Source organism: Schistocerca americana, chromosome 11, assembly GCF_021461395.2.
Source record: "Schistocerca americana isolate TAMUIC-IGC-003095 chromosome 11, iqSchAmer2.1, whole genome shotgun sequence".
Classification (NCBI taxonomy): domain Eukaryota; kingdom Metazoa; phylum Arthropoda; class Insecta; order Orthoptera; family Acrididae; genus Schistocerca; species Schistocerca americana.
In genome coordinates, this window is record NC_060129.1 from 131,702,190 (window position 1) to 131,719,182 (window position 16,993).

A 16,993-nucleotide genomic window follows, 5' to 3' on the forward strand; every position below is an offset into this window, starting at 1 on the left:
TCAGTGTTGGCATATGGCAGAGTATGACACGGTAGCAGGTCGGCATCTGACGGTAATCTGGACCTTATTCGAGAGCTATTTATTTTAGTAGGTATCTTATCATGAGGAGTTGGAAGTGGTAGTAAAGAAATAATTCTTCATAATCCCCATCCACAAAATAAATGTGAGTCGACCCCCGTTCTGTCATCTATCGCAGACCACGGGTACGCTCTTCATAACAGAAGTTATAAACGTAGCTCTATGGCATGATACATAGAGACGACGAAAATTGGTTAATTATCTTCACAGACAAAATTAAAAACCTAGCTTCTGAATCTTTATAAAATGAGGGACTGGCTACACGAACATTTGGCGCTGTACATGGAATATGTAAACACACTGCCATGCAGACATATACATGGTGATTCACGAAGATAGGCAAATATTTTAATATGTTATTCTACAAGTAAAACTAAAGGAAAAAGTTCAAATGAACAATGGTCCCCAAATATTTGTTCACGGAGTTACGGCTAATAAAAGATTTTGCCTGAAATTTAGCAACTTCGCTAATATGGAGTCATCGCAAAACTGTACGAGGTTAAAATAAAGCACCATTTCCATTTATTTTGTTGTTACTGGTCTGGTGAATCTAATAAAACATGTCCCAGACGTGTATCTGCTGTATTTTTGCAGAAAATTCAGAGAAGCAAACACAATTACACAAGTAAATTTGTTTACTTCCCTGAAACGAGCGAACAAAATCCGTTCATACACGTGCAGCTAAATGCATTGAACTCGGTGTAGACATTTTTGAACATTTATTGTGGATTTATTGTGTTATTGTATGTACACTCTACAACTTCGTTAACGTGGAACTTCGTCTTTTCCGGTTTAATATGAATTCACGTGTGCAACGGTGTTAATATATGCAGATTATCTGACACATTCATACAGTTTCACTCAACATTATTGCCTTCACTTTTCCAAATTTAAATTTTCTACAACTTCTGTTGAAAACTTTGTGCAATTGTCTGTAATTTAAAAAACAAATTGGGCGAAGTAGTTAATAAACTAAAAATTTTATGAAATTGCGTCTTTGCTTCTGTGGATGTTTTGGAAAACAACTGCAGGCACACGTCTGGGACATGTTTTATTAGATTCACCAGACCAGTAACAACAAAATAAATGGAAATGGTGCTTTATTTTAACCTCGTACAGTTTTGCGATGGCTCCATATTAGCAAAGTTGCTACATTTCAGGCAAAATCTTTTATTAGCCGTAACTCCGTAACAAAACATTTGCGGACCTTTGTTTATATGAACTTTTTTCTTTAGTTTTACTTGGAGAATAACATATTTAAGTATTTGCATATCTTCGTGAATCGCCCTGTGTATCTCTGCTCTGCCAGGGTGCAGCGCCTAAATGTAGCGAGTGCGGAATAACAGAGGCGCCGTGGGCAAACGCACGGCGTCCACTACTGGCTGGCTCGCCTTTGTACTCGTAGGCAAGTAAGCCAAGTTTTAAGGCAATGGAGAGAACAGATAAATTCCCATGTGGATAACAATGTTGTCTAACACTAAAGGATTACAGTGCAAATCTGATAAATGTTTACTGACATTATGCAAATACCAGTGAAAGATGCCTCACATTAGTAAGAATGCAAATGAAAGTTATTGATATTTAATAATGAAGAAAATGCAAGGATACAGCTTAAAAGTGGAGCATGTACATGCAGACTTTCTTTCTCAAACTACGAAAACCCATGTGCACTCTTTCAAAAGTCCTGAAGCACATTTCCTTTAATATGTTGCTGTTGTTGTTGCCCTCAGTCCAGAGACTGGTTTGATGCAGGTCTCCATGCCACTCTATCATATGCAAGCTTCATCTCCAAGTAATTGCTCGAACCTACATCCTTCTGAATCTGCTTAGTGTATTTCATCTCTTGCTCTCCCTATAGGATTTTTACCCTCCTCGCTGCCATCCAATACGCAATTTGTGATCCCTTGATACCTCAGAACATGCCCTACCAATCGATCCCTTCTTCTAGTCAAGTTTTGCCTCAAATTCCTCTTCTCCCTAATTCTATTTAGTACCTCCTCATTAGTTATGTGATACGCCCATCTAATCTTCAGTATTCTTCTATAGCACTACATTTCGAAAGCTTCTATTCTCTGCTTGTCTAAACTACTTATCGTCAATGTTTTACATCCATTTACTGCTACACTCCACACAAGTACTTTCAGAAAGGACATACTGACAAATCTGTACTCAATGTTAGTAAATTTCTCTTCTCCAGAAACGCTTTCCTTGCCATTGCCAGTCTACGTTTTATATCCTCTCTACTTCAACTGTCATCACTTAATTTGCTACCCAAATAGCGAAACTAATCTACTACTGTAAGTGTTTCATTTCCTAAACCAATTCCCTCAGCATCACCTGATTTAATTCGACTACTTTTCATTGTCCTCGTTTTGCTTTTGTTGATGTTAATCTTGTATTCTCCTTCCAAGACACTGTCCATCTTGTTCAACTGCCCTTCCAGGTCGTTTGCTGTCTCTTGTAGAATTACAATATCATGGGCAAACCTCAAAGTCTTTATTCTTTTCCTGAACTTTAATTTCTACTCCAAATTTTTCTTTTGTTTCTTATACTGCTCGCTCAGTACACAGACCGGACAACATCAGGGATAGCCGATCGTGGTGGCCGAGCTGTTCTAGGCGCTACAGTCTAGAACCGCGCGACCACTACGGTCGTAGGTTCGAATCCTGCCAAGGGCATGAATGTTTGTGATGGTCTTAGGTTATTTTGGTTGAAGTAGTTGTAAGTTCTAGGGGACTGACGACCTCAGAATTTAAGTCCCATAGTGCTCAGAGCCAGATGTCCAGAACATCAGGGATAGGCTACTACACAGTCTCACTCCCTTCTCCACTATTGCTTCCCTTTCATACCCCTCGACTCTTACAACTGCTATCTGGTTTCTGTAGAAATTATAAATTGCCTTTTGCTATCTGCATTTGACCCCTGCCACTTTAAGAATTTGAAAGAGAATATTCCACTCAACATTGTCAAAAGCTTTCTCTAAATATACAAATGCTAGAAACGTAGGTTTTTCTTTGCTTAATCTATTTTCTAAGATACGTCGTAGGGTCAGCATTGCCTCACGTGTTCCAACATTTCTGCAGAATACAAACTGACCTTCCCCAAGGTCGGCTTCTACCAGTTTCTCCCTTTGTAAAGAATTCGTGTTGGTATTTTGTAGCCGTGACTTATTAAACTAACAGTTCGCTAATTTTCACACCTGTCAACACCTGCTTTCTTTGGAACTGGAATTATTGTATTCTTCTTGAAGTCTGTCGGTTTTTCACCTGTGTCATAAATGTTTCTCCTATACATCTTTTTCACCAGATGGAAGACTTTGGTCATGGCTGGCACTCCCTAAGCTATTAGTAGTTCTAATGGAATGTTGTCTCCTCCCAGGGCCTTGTTTCTACTTAGGTCTTTCAAATTCTTCACGCGGTATCATATCTCCCATTTGATCTTCATCTATGTCCCCGTCCATTTCCATAATATTTCCCTCCAGTACATCGCCGTTCTATAGATCTCCCTATATATTCCTTCTACCTTTCTGCTTTGCTTAGAACTAGTTTTCCATCTGAGCTCTTCCCTTACCATACATGGTGCAAATATTATTCATTATTGTTTTGTAGCGACAAAATAGTCCTATTGCAACATGTTGTTGTTGTTGTTGTGGTCTTCAGTCCTGAGACTGGTTTGATGCAGCTCTCCATGCTACTCTGTCCTGTGCAAGCTTCATCTTCCAGTACCTACTGCAGCCTACATCCTTCTGAATCTGTTTAGTGTATTCATCTCTTGGTCTCCCTCTACGATTTTTACCCTCCACGCTGTCCTCCAATACTAAATTGGTGATCCCTTGATGCCTCAGAACATGTCCTACCAACCGATCCCTTCTTCTAGTCAAGTTGTGCCACAAACTTCTGTTCTCCCCAGTCCTATTCAAGACCTCCTCATTAGTTATAGGATCTACCCATCTAATCTTCAGCATTCTTCTGTAGTACCACATTTCGAAATCTTCTATTCTCTTCTTGTCCAAACCAGTTATCGTCCACGTTTCACTTCCATACATGGCTACGCTCCATACAAATACATCCAGAAACGACTTCCTGACACTTAAATCTATACTCGATGTTAACAAATTTCACTTCTTCAGAAACGCTTTCCTTGCCATTGCCAGTCTACATTTTATATCCTCTCTACTTCGACCATCATCAGTTATTTTGCTCCCCAAATAGCAAAACTCATTTACTACTTTAAGTGTCTCATTTCCTAATCTAATTCCCTCAGAATCACACGACTTAATTCGACTACATTCCATTACCCTTGTTTTGCTTTTGTTGATGTTCATTTTATACCCTTCTTTCATGACACTGTCCATTCCGTTCAACTGCTCTTCCACGTCCTTTGCAGTCTCTGACAGAATTACAATGTCATCGGCGAACCTCAAAGTTTTTATTTCTTCTCCATGGATTTTAATACCTACTCCGAATTTTTCTTTTGTTTCCTTCACTGCTTGCTCAATATACAGATTGAATAACATCGGGGATAGGCTACAACCCTGTCTCACTCGCTTCCCAACCACTGCTTCCCTTTCATGTCCCTCGACTCTTATAACTGCCATCTGGTTTCTGTACAAATTGTAAATAGCCTTTCGCTCCCTGTATTTTACCCCTGCCACCTTCAGAATTATAAAGAGAGTATTCCAGTCAACATTGTCAAAAGCTTTCTCTAAGTCTACAAATGCTAGAAACGTAGGCTTGCCTTTCCTTGATCTAACTTCTAAGATAAGTCGTAGGGTCAGTATTGCCTCACGTGTTCCAATATTTCTACGGAATACAAACTGATCTTCCCAAAGGTCGGCTTCTACCCGTTTTTCCATTCGTCTGTAAAGAATTCATGTTAGTATTTAGCATCCGTGTCTTATTAAACTGATTGTTCGGTAATTTTCACATCTGTCAGCACCTGATTTGTTTTTGATTGGAATTATTCACATCAAAGTTCATGAGGGAATAAATATAATCTGAAGCAGTAATAAGAATGCCCAACTCCTTAAACAGATGTCTAGAAGAAGATCACGGTGAGCACCACACGGGCCGGCCGAAGTGGCCGCGCGGTTCTGGCGCTGCAGTCTGGAACGGCGAGACCGCTACGGTCGCAGGTTCGAATCCTGCCTCGGGCATGGATGTGTGTGATGTCCTTAGGTTAGTTAGGTTTAACTAGTTCTAAGTTCTAGGGGACTAATGACCTCAGCAGTTGAGTCCCATAGTGCTCAGAGCCATTTGAACCATTTGAGCACCACACGCGCGGTGGAATCCAAATTTTCGGGACTGGTGCTGCTATCTGGAAAATAGGAAGAGTAGATCTTTGCACAACTAGGTGTCGAGAGCTGCATATCTGATGAGTCAGTGTGCAGAAGGGCATTCAGTTGGGAGGACGTGTTGCGTGTCCACAGTGATTTCCATAATACTCTGTGTTTGGTGTGTGGCGATTTTACGAAGGCACAGCGTGTTGAAGTGTGCACGGACCTTCTTCAGACTGCGTCTGATGATCCAACCGGCGACGAGAGCTGGAATTACGGTTATGACCCAGAGACAAAGCAACAATCATCCCAGTGGAAGGGCCCAAGCTCTCTAGGACCCAAAAAGGCGAGACAGGTGAACAGCAAAGTGAAGAGCATGATCATCGTTTCCTTTGATAACAAGTGAATTGTCCACAAAGAATTCGTCCCATCCAACCAAACAGTGAATTCCACATACTACCGTGACGTTTTGCGACGGCTCCGTGAAAACGTGCCGCGACGACGGCCCGAACTTTGGTGTCAAGGGAATTGGCTGCTGCATCGCGACAACACGCTCTGTGGCACGTCCTTGCTCACCAGGACCTTTTTGACAATAAACAACATGTCGGTTGTAACCCACCCACTGAACTCGTCGGATTTGGCACCTTGCGACTTCGCGTTATTCCCAAAACTGAAACTCAAGTTGAAAGGCCGTCGGTTCGACACTCTAGAGAGGATTCGAGAAGCATCGCTGGCGGTGATAAACACCCTCAAAGAACAGGACTTCCAGAAAACGTTTGACCGGTGGCAGAAGTGCTGGGACCAGTGTGTACGTGCGGACGGTGATGGCGACCATTAGTCCAAAGGTAAGATTTTCAACAGATGACAACACCAGTCCCGAAAATTTTAGATAGCATCTCGTATTACTCTTGCAGCACGTTTCTTGGTAATGAATATCTTCTTTCTTAAAGATGAGTTACCCCATATGACATTACTGAATGAAAATAAGCAGAATATGTCAAATAACTGATGCTTTTCTCTCCAAAATTTGCTGTAATTCTAAGCGCAAATGTGGCCAAACTAAGTTGTTTTAGGAGTTCCAAAATGTGTTTTTCCAATTTAAATTCTCATCAATATGGACACCTAAGAATTTTGAAGTTTCTGCCCTATGTATCGTTTCTTCACCATGTGTTACACTTATCACTGATGCAGTACTTCTAAAGGTGGAGAACTGAATATGAAGTGTCTGTGAAATTCAGGGTGAGACCATTCGCAGAAAACAAGTCAATGCTTTTGAGAACTTTGTTCGCCATTTCTTCCATTTCTGTATGTATACTGAGGATGATTACAATACTGGTGTCATCTGCAAAAAGAACTAATTCTGCCTGTTGCGCATTAGATTGTAGGTCATTTACATACATGAGAAACAGTAGTGGACCTAAGACTGAGCCTTGGGGAACCCCATATGTGCTTTCTCCACAATCAAAATTGTGTCCCTGAATTCTGTTGGGTGAATTACTACCAAGTACAACTCTCTGCATTCGTTTGGTTAGATATGACATGATCCATTGGTTGGCTATACCATCAGTCCCATAAAACTTCAATGTATCTAGGAATATACTATGATTCACACAATCAAATGGCTTAGATAGGTAACAGAAAATACGTATCAGTGCTATTTTGTTATTTAATGCTTGTAATATCCGGTGTGTGAAAATGTGAATGGCATTCTGAGTAGAGCAACCCTTCTGGAACCCAAACTGATTTGTTAGGTATATTATTGTTGCCAAGGTGAGGTACTTTTCCAGAATACATCTTCTCAAAATTTTTAGAAAATGATGGCAGCAGTTAAACAGGTCGGTAGTTACTGACGTTTCTCTTATCATCTTTCTTAAAGAGGGGTTTAACGATGGTATGTTTTAGTCTCACTGGAAAAATGCGGCCGGCCGAAGTGGCCGTGCGGTTAAAGGCGCTGCAGTCTGGAACCGCAAGACCGCTACGGTCGCAGGTTCGAATCCTGCCTCGGGCATGGATGTTTGTGATGTCCTTAGGTTAGTTAGGTTTAACTAGTTCTAAGTTCTAGGGGACTAATGACCTCAGCAGTTGAGTCCCATAGTGCTCAGAGCCATTTGAACCATTTGGAAAAATGCATTGAGTCAGTGATGCATTACATATTTTGGACAATACTGGACTAATTGAATGGGAACAAATCTTTAGTATTCTATCAGGAACACCATCAAAACCAGAAGAGCTTTTATTGTTGAGAGAATGTATGAACCCCTTAATTCAGTTCAAAAATTCTGGAAGGTTGAACCTATCATTTCCCTTATAATCCCGTGTTTGAAATTGCGGTTAAAAATGTACCCTAACCTATACGTACCCCCAACCCTCTTCCAACGCTGTGTATGATCTCCAGTTGTTTGTATTTCTCATTTCAACTGTCTCCTGTCTGTTGTCCTTCTATCGATCTCTCTATCTGTCTTATTGCTGCAGTCTCTCACTGATCATCAATATCACACTCTCTTGGGCCCCACTGTTATTGCCTTCATAAATCTGGCTTTCTCTTTCACTGACAGGTTCTCTCTTCCACCATCAATTATCTCATTGCTCTTTGTCACTCACTGGCATTATCTCCTCTCCCTTCCGTGGGCAACGTCTCTCTGCTACTCTGTATCAGCGTAAAAAAGCGCGAGCGTGTTCTCATGCCAAAGGGTTTGGTGAGGAACACGGATTGATGCAGCTGGCTCTACACTCCCTGTCAAAGTCTATTAAACGAGAACATATTCGCCTTGTTTTGTGCTCCAACTTTGTCCTGATGGTCTATAACACGGTGTCCTGCTTATATAAAAGGGAATTCTGGAGGTCAGTACAATCTGGAAAGGTTAGTTATGTACTTCCCTTCATTTATATAATTTGACGCATATAAGCTATAAATAAGTATTCTTAATATATGGTTTAAACACAGTCGCTTGTTTTACATTTTTTGGGTGCTTTGCTCGATAGCCACAGTTCATCGAAAATGCCCAGCTAATGATGTGTTAAAAACGTAAAAATGTTACTAGAAATATTTTATCGAATTTGTTAACTTTCCAAATATACACGATGTTTTAAGTTCTTTTGACGCTTGTTAAGACCCTTTTTAGCCCATTCTTTTGTCGCTGAAGTACCAGCTGGGGCATGAAGTGTCCACTGTTCATGGACTGGGCGTCATAGTCTTATTAGTGAAGAAATGCTGACCAAAAGTTTAATTTCGTGACCTGAGAACCATTGTGATGATTGTAGAACCTCTGCCATTTGTTCACTACGTCAGTTAAAACTACATTTTCGCCTCAGACCTTCTATTATTCGTAACTATAGTAACCTTGAGCCTCTAGACGATATCGAAAAAAGTTGTCCGAGAATACCATCTTGGAAACAAATGGTGAAAAGTTCGGCAATCTACCATGAACTGAAATTATAAGAGTGGCAATCCCCGAATTCATACTTACCGTGCTCAAAAAATCATAGCTTGGCAGAGTTTGGTCAGGAACCGCCCTTGAAAAAATCGTGTTTTTAAAAGCTGCCTAAAGTACACCGTAGTGCACGACCGGCGCAAAGTAAGAGCATACGGACTATCAGACCAGTTGTGTGATTGGATTGAAGAGTTCCTATATAACAGAACGCAGCATGTCATTCTCAATGGAGAGAAGTCTTCCGAAGTAAGAGTGATTTCAGGTGTGCCGCAGGGGAGTGTCGTAGGACTGTTGCTATTCACAATATACATAAATGACCTTGTGGATAACATCGGAAGTTCACTGAGACTTTTTGCAGATGATGCTGTGGTGTAATTATGTGGCCTCTAGAGACGTAAACTATGTAAGATTAAATAATAATGCGAGTCAGTAATCAGTAGCTACTATTAAGATCCCTAAGTACGTAGTTTCACCCAGCACCATACTCGGAAGTGCCTGCTGGCATGTCCTTACCCGCCCCAAGGCTCATTTAGCTGGCTAAAGCCGCTGGCCGCTGGTAGACTCAAGACACCCCCCTACCCCCCGCCCCATCTCTTTGCATCAGCATATATATATATATATATGCTGATATATATATATATATATATAGATATATATCACTTTGTTCTGTCCAATACATACACACACACACACACACACACACACACACGCACGCATATATATATATATATATATATATATATATATATATATATATATATGCGTGCGTGCGTGTGTGTGTGTGTGTGTGTGTGTGTGTGTGTGTGTATGTATTGGACAGAACAAAGTGATATGTCTTGTAAAGTGATAAGGATCCTAGTTGGACTGAAACACTAATTTACACAAGTTAAGGAGTATTATACCATGTAGAAAGAAAATTAACTCACTTATTCATAAAATTACAGGTTCTTCAGCAGTCTGAAAATCTTATGAAGATATTTTGACGGAGTTCTTTATTTGACGTAGCAACCCATCCCGGCATTATGTTCTGCAGAACCAGTATGTGGCTCACCTGCGTTTTAATGGCGGTAGTCATAGCTACCGATCTCAGTGACCTAGATTTCAACACCACAGGTAACATTTTAGTTCAGCTGACGGAAGTCTCGGTATAGCAATAATTTTATAGTAGCTGATGAAATACATGTTCCATTTTTCTACTGAGGTTTTATCAATTTCTTTTTCAGAATACGATCCTGAGGTCACAGTCGAACGTTTAAGAACTGACGTTCCACGTAAGTACCGGTACTACTTTCCCATTATTCGTAGATACGTCGAAACGGGGCTATATTAATTTGACTGCGAACTCTACTCTCTGTTTTCATTTACAAACCCTTACGGAGCCGAAGAACGAGATAGGGTTATAGTTTACTACACCGAGTGGGGTTCCATTGGTCCTCTCTCGCCTCGTGGGTGGATAAATTGTTCACTGCATATTGTAATCTTACCCTCCCACGCATCACTATTAAATTTTTCTTAGTGTTCTCGTTAGTTTCAAAAGGGCAATTACAGTCAGTGTTGGAATGGCCAGTGACTGCGTGGCATCCGAAACCATGCAAGGAAAAAAAATCATAAAATTCGATCAACACTGAATTTTGCAGAAACGAAACTGGTACAATAGCTGGCCAGCTGCACTTGAAAGATAAATGGCGAGTAATTAATAACCAGTTTCATAGCGGCCACGCCACTTATTACAAGATTATGGAAAAAAACGGATACGTAATTCTAAGCTCCACAAAAAAGAATTAAACTTCAGGTGCAAAAGAGGAAACAAGTAAAATTAATCACTCCCTACACCTAAGAGTCCTCATCCTACCACGCGCAAATACGACCTAACTTACAAAATCTTAACCTGATTTCGCGTCTAACACGACGCTCCAATGGAGTGTACCATCCGGCTGTCTGTGTCTGAGTGTCTCTGGCCAAAACTTCGCAGACCCTCCCCACACGCAGTGTCCAGAGTCAGTTCTCTGTGGAGGGGCGACACCTCACCAGACCGAAGCGCCTGTTCAGAGAGCGAGGTGCGCTAAGCCACCAAGGTTGACAGGACAGCGCGAACAGCCGTTGCCCCTGGGCTCCCTCTGAACAGCGAGAAGTCCCACACAGTTGTGCAAAGCTCTGCAGGGGGCTCCACAGGGTCAATCAGAGGACTCGGTTTTAAACACTGCGGGAAGACTGGCTTCTGGCGTTGAGACTTGTTCGCGCCAGTTATTCATACAGAAGATTCAAAATGGTTCAAATGGCTCTGAGCACTATGGGACTCAACTGCTGAGGTCTTTAGTCCCCTAGAACTTAGAACTAGTTAAACCTAACTAACCTAAGGACATCACAAACATCCATGCCCGAGGCAGGATTCGAACCTGCGACCGTAGCGGTCTTGCGGTTCCAGACTGCAGCGCCTTTAACCGCACGGCCACTTCGGCCGGCTCATACAGAAGACTTACGAACTTTCCCCCGGCTCCCAGAGGAAGAAAAGGACCTCGTCTAACTTTACACTACGTCGCCATGTCCCCAAGTGTTGTAGGTAATTACACTGGAACATAGAGTCTGGAATTCACAGAGGCTGCTGATTACCGAAGTACAATAGGAAAGTTAGAATAAAATTAAATATCTTGCAGCAATAATCATCGCCACGGTCCAGACCAAAGTCTGCCTAACAGAAACGTTGAATAGCGGTAGGGGAAGATAAAAATAATGAAAGAGGGAGCGAAAATGATGGATATCTTCTAACATTTGTTTTAAGAAACTCATTTGCTGCTCAATGCTGTTGACCGATTTCATGACGCATTAACCACCTTGTGTCACTGTGTAACCAAAGCAGTTAGCCTCGTTGTCAAGTCAGTAGTTTTCCTCATAGGAAATGCTATGAACTGTGAATCAGCGGTAAGTATGCCCAACTTTACAATAACCTACTTGCAGCATGAGCTCCTTGGCCATATTTTACAAATCACTTTTTCTTGAGAACAATGTTTACTCTAGAAACAGAAGAGTTTGATTAAAATTACTTACGTAACACATACGGCAACTGCAGAAGCAAAACAAGAAGCTTTATGAATGTCTGTTCAATAACGATAGGAATCAAAAAACACAAAAGCTATCAAGTTCCTTTGTTATAGTGTGAAGATTACTTTGTAATCTGAGTGATATAATATTCGTGCTTTTTACCTCCTGTAACAGTTCATTACTATACCTAACTTTGGTTTCGTCTACGTTTTTATCGCTACAGAGAAACTGAAAGTAGTTTGATCTTACGTGTGTCTACCGAAAGGACGCTAATGGCAAAGAAGTTAGCAAACAGGAAAGAAAGTTACTGGGGACCGTAACTGATCAATTTTCGTTCACACTATTGGTGTCACCTGTAAGCATTAGCGTAATTTACACTTAGCACCTGTCATCAGGTTGTTGTCATAAATCGGTAACAAAAGGTGACACACAACGCAACCCACAAATATGCAAGAACCTAATCTGACGGCACAGACACTCTCTTTCAGTGAGAGGGGTTTTCAGGTCACTGGCTAATAATACATTAATGGTACAGTGCTGGGCGTTTGCTGACAAAAGATTGGAACCGACAGAGTGGTATTACTGCAATATCAGATCGTTCTTGCGGACAAATACACTATCTGATCAAAAGGAACCGGATACCACCAAAAACAGACGTTTTTCGTATTAGGTGGATTGTGCTGGCACCTACTGCCAGGTACTCCATATCAGCTGCCATGTCAGCTGCCATGTCAGCGACCTCAGTAGTCATTAGACAACGTCAGAGTGCAGAATGGGGCGCTCCGCAGCACTCGCGGACTTCGAACGTGGTCAGGTGATCGAGTGTTACTTGTGTCATATGTCTGTACGCGAGATTTCCAAATTCCTAAACATCCCTTGGTCCACTGTTTCCGATATGATAGTGAAGTAGAAACGTGAAGGGACACGTACAGCACAAAAGGGTACAGGCCGACGTCGTCTGTTGACTGACAGAGACCGCCTACAGTTGAAGTGGGTCGTAATGTGTAGTAGGCAGACATCTAATCAGACCCTCACACAGCAATTCCTAACTTCATTAGGATCTACTGCAAATACTATGAAAATTAGGTATGAGCTGTTAAGCTGATTGTACGATAATTCTCGCACTTTTCAGCTATTGCAGTCTTCTGAATAATGTCGATATTTTTCCGGAAGGCAGATGGTCTGTCGCCAAATTCATACATTCTACACACCAACGTGAATAGCCATTTTGCTGCCACTTTCCAGAGTGATTTTAGAAATTCTGATGGAATGTTATCTATCCTCCTGCCTTATTTGATTTTAAGTCCTCCAAAGCACTTTAAAATTTGGATTCTAATTCTGGATCCTCTATCTCTTCTAAATCGATTCCTGCTTCTTCTTCTATTACATCAGACAAATCTTTCCCCTCACAGAGGCCTTCGATGGACCGTTTCACCCTATCAGCTCTCTTCTCTGCATTTAACAGTGGAATTCCCGTTGCACTCTTAATGTTACCATCCTTGCTTTTAATTTCACCGAATGTTGTTTTGACTTTCCTTCCGACAACCATTTCTTTTTCGATGTCTTCACATTTTTCATGCAAGCGTTTCATCTTACCTTCTCTGAACTTCCTATTTATTTCATTCCTCAGCGACTTGCATTTCTGTAGTCATGAATATTTTAGTACTTCCTTCTTTCATCGATTAGCTAAAGTATTTCTTCTGTTAGCCAGGGTTTGTTTACAGTCTAGTGCTTTGTGACTATTTTGATCTTTCCAGCTTCTGTGATTGCATTTTTTTGGAGGAGGCCATTGCTGTTCAACTTTACTGCTTACTTAACTATTCCTTATTGCTGTACCTACAGCCTTAGAGAACTTCAAGTGTCTCTCTTCATTCCTTAGTACGTCTGTATCGCACTTCTTTCAGTATTGATTCGTCGTGGCCTAGCTCTTAAGCTTCAGATTATTCTTCATCACTACTACATTCTGATATCTGCTCCTGGGTACGCCAGCATCCGTTTTCGGAGTCTGTGTCCGACCATGATGTAATCTAACTGAAATCTTCCCGTATCACCCGACGTTTTCCAAGTAAAGCTCCTTCTCTTGCGATTCTTTAACAGAGTATTCATTATTGCTAGCTGAAATTTATCACTGAACTCAATTAGTCTTTCTCCTCTCATATACCTGGTCCCAAGCTCATATTTCCCTCGAACCTTTCCTTGTGTTCCTTCACGTACAACTACATTCCAATTCCCCACGACTATCAGATATTCATCACCATTTAGATACTGTATTACTCTTTCATTATCCTTATATACTTCTTTACCTGCAGCTTACGACGTCGCAAGTGCTGGTCTGCTGTCGGTTCTTATGAGAGGAACTCCTTCACTGAAATGTCGACAGCAACACACTCTCTGCCCTACATTCCTATTCATAACGCATTCTACTCCCGTTATAACATCTTCTGCTGCTGTTGATATTATCCTATGTCCATCTGATCAGAAATCCTTGTCTTCTTTCGATTTAAGTTCACTGATCCCTACTACATCCATATTCAGCCGTGGTATTTCCGTTTTCAGATTTTCTTGCCTCCCTGCCACGTCTACCTTTTGACATTCCATGCCCGACTCGTAGATCATCATCCTTTAATTGGTTGTTTAGTCTTTACGTCGTGGTCACCTCCCGCTTGGCAGTCTCCTCCCGAGTAGGGAACTATTCCGGAACATTTTGCAAATGGGGAGACCGTCGTGACACTTTTTCAGTTACAGGCCACGTGTCGTGTGGACACATGATATGTGTCCTTAATGCTGTGGATTCCATTTCTTCCTGCAATTTCATGCCGTTGTTCATTGCGGATTCTTCCGCCTTTAGGGGTAGTTCCCCAAGGCAAGGACAAGAGAGTACCTTGATCCTCTGTCTGCTCGTCCGCCCTCTTTAACAAGGCCGTCAGCAGAGAGAGGGTGACTTCTTATGCCGGAAGTTTTTGGCCTTCAATGCTGGCGAGTTACAGTTTACAAATTCCCCTGAGAGTATCATTCATTCTATCTGAACAGTTACAATTCCCACGCTAGCTTTTACTTAGTCAATAGATTAAAAGACATTCATCTATTAAATTATTTCCCATTCACATCTTCGTTCAGACGTATAGCTAAACACATTAGATGAGCAGTACTTAATGAAAGATACAACATTCACAGAAGATAAAGTTTCATTTCCAAAATACTACATTATATTTCACAGACTGTATGATGCTGACATCATTCGTCTACAGCCGTTTCTACTTGTAAAAACAGATTTGCTCTATCGTAAGCGTACACCTGTCACGGTAGAACCGTGGCTCTCCGTCTATATGAACCCGTCTGCTCTCGTCTGACTACTGTGGCAGCGGTGCAAAGGTGCTACACCTCAGTACATTCTTCTTTTGTTCAAGCTCAGTACGTATTGTGTACTCATTCGACTCTTCATTCTATTCAACAAGCACTGCAATTCTTCCTCACTTTCACTGATAACAACGTGAATTTTAATCCTGCCTCTCGACTTTTCTTTTTCTTTCCATGATTGCATCTTCGATGTACAGATCCAACAGTAGCTACGAAATACTGCATCCTAGCCGTACACCCTCGTTGACAAGAGCACTTTTTCCTTAGTCTTCTGTTCGTGTAGCCCCTGCTTGGTTCTTGTAAATACTGTATGTTATACAGCTTTCGCTATAGCTCAGCTTAGTTTTACGAGTATTTGAAATATCTAGCAATACTTCACAATGTCGTATGCTTTTTCCACGTCGTAGAATTCTATAAAAGTGCACTGACTTTTCATAACTCTGGCTTCCAATTCCATCTGCGGTATCACACCAGCCTCGTTTGTCCCTTAATGTTTCCTGGCCAAACTGATCGTCATCTTGCACAGCCTCAATAATCTTTTCCATTTTTATGTATGCTATCCTTATCAGAAGGTTGGATGCGTGAAATGTTAAAAGGATTACCCGACAGTTCTCGTATTTATCTGCTCTTGATTCCTTCACGATTGTGGTGACTGTACATTATCGAAAATTCAATAGCGTGATTTTAGTGTTACAGACTGTGTACACACACACACACACACACACACACACACACACACACAGGATCAATTCGCAGCTCGTTATCTAGTGGCTAGCATTGTTGCCTCTGGATCATTTGGACCTGGGTTTGATTCCCTGCCAGGTTGGGGATTTTCTCTGCCAGGGGACTGAGTGTTTGTGTTTTCCTCATTATTTATTCATCATCACTGCCATTCGTAACAGTGGCTAGTTTGGATTGTGTAAAAATTCCACTCTGTAAATATTGGGACTTTGTACAAGTGCTGATTGTTGTGCAGTTGAGCGCCCCACAAACCAAACATCACCACCACACACACTGTATGAGAGACGTGCTATGCATTCACACATCTCCAGCAGAACAGGGCGCCGGATGTGGCTGAGGTGAAGCATCCCCTCGTCGACTGACGTGCCGTATGGCGATCGGTATGCGCTCCTCATCTAGCCACTGATGTAAAATCATCCTGGAACCTTACGCACAAGTATGCCAATGAGGCCTTCGAACGATTCACCTTGTTTGTCGCCTGTGATTTTTTTGGATGTGGACGAGCACCACCTGGTGTCCATATCAGTGATAGGTTTCTGGTTCTTGGTGCGAGAGGTGTTGTCCCTTGTTGCCCGTATGACTCCTAATCATACGCCCCTAAAACCCCTCCTCTCTCAGGACTTTCGATACTTCCCACAAACGAAGACGAATTCCGTGACGTGGATTTGTGGACCTGCAGATTACTACGTGTTTGCTGATTGCTGGAAAAAGGTCCTCGATTTTTGGAATTTCCATGTGCAATTTTCCGCAATCCCAAATACAGACGACTTTTTTCCTTATTATTGTTTGTAGTGTTTCTCCTAACGCACCACGGAGTTGGCGTGTTAGTGCAATGAGAAGTTCATCCATATGCTCTCCACTCAAATACCTGTTTGATTATAGTAATGTTTTCCTCGGAGCTAGTGCACATAGATCGTCCCAATGAATCTGACGAATTGATGCTCCCTCCTCCTCGCGTTCTTTGTTTCCTGCTACAGTTGGTCCTGTAACAACGAAAAGCGTGTCTGCTTGACGTGTCACGTACCCCTATACCTCGTTCTCTACACCTCGTTGGTCCCTGGATGAGGGAACA

At 41.7% G+C, this 16,993-nt stretch overlaps 1 protein-coding gene across 2 annotated transcripts in view; it reads left to right on the forward strand.

Moving 5' to 3' along the window:
• The window catches only part of LOC124553846 (GA-binding protein subunit beta-1-like), a 169,795-nt gene that overhangs the window by 76,729 nt on the left and 76,073 nt on the right, over window positions 1-16,993 (forward strand). For both annotated transcript variants that reach the window (XM_047127837.1, XM_047127836.1), the window contains exons 2-3: window positions 9,729-9,897; window positions 10,008-10,055. In XM_047127837.1, coding sequence (XP_046983793.1) covers window positions 9,807-9,897; window positions 10,008-10,055 — 139 coding nt within the window. In that variant the 5' untranslated portion in view covers window positions 9,729-9,806. The remainder of the gene's footprint in view (window positions 1-9,728; window positions 9,898-10,007; window positions 10,056-16,993) is intronic.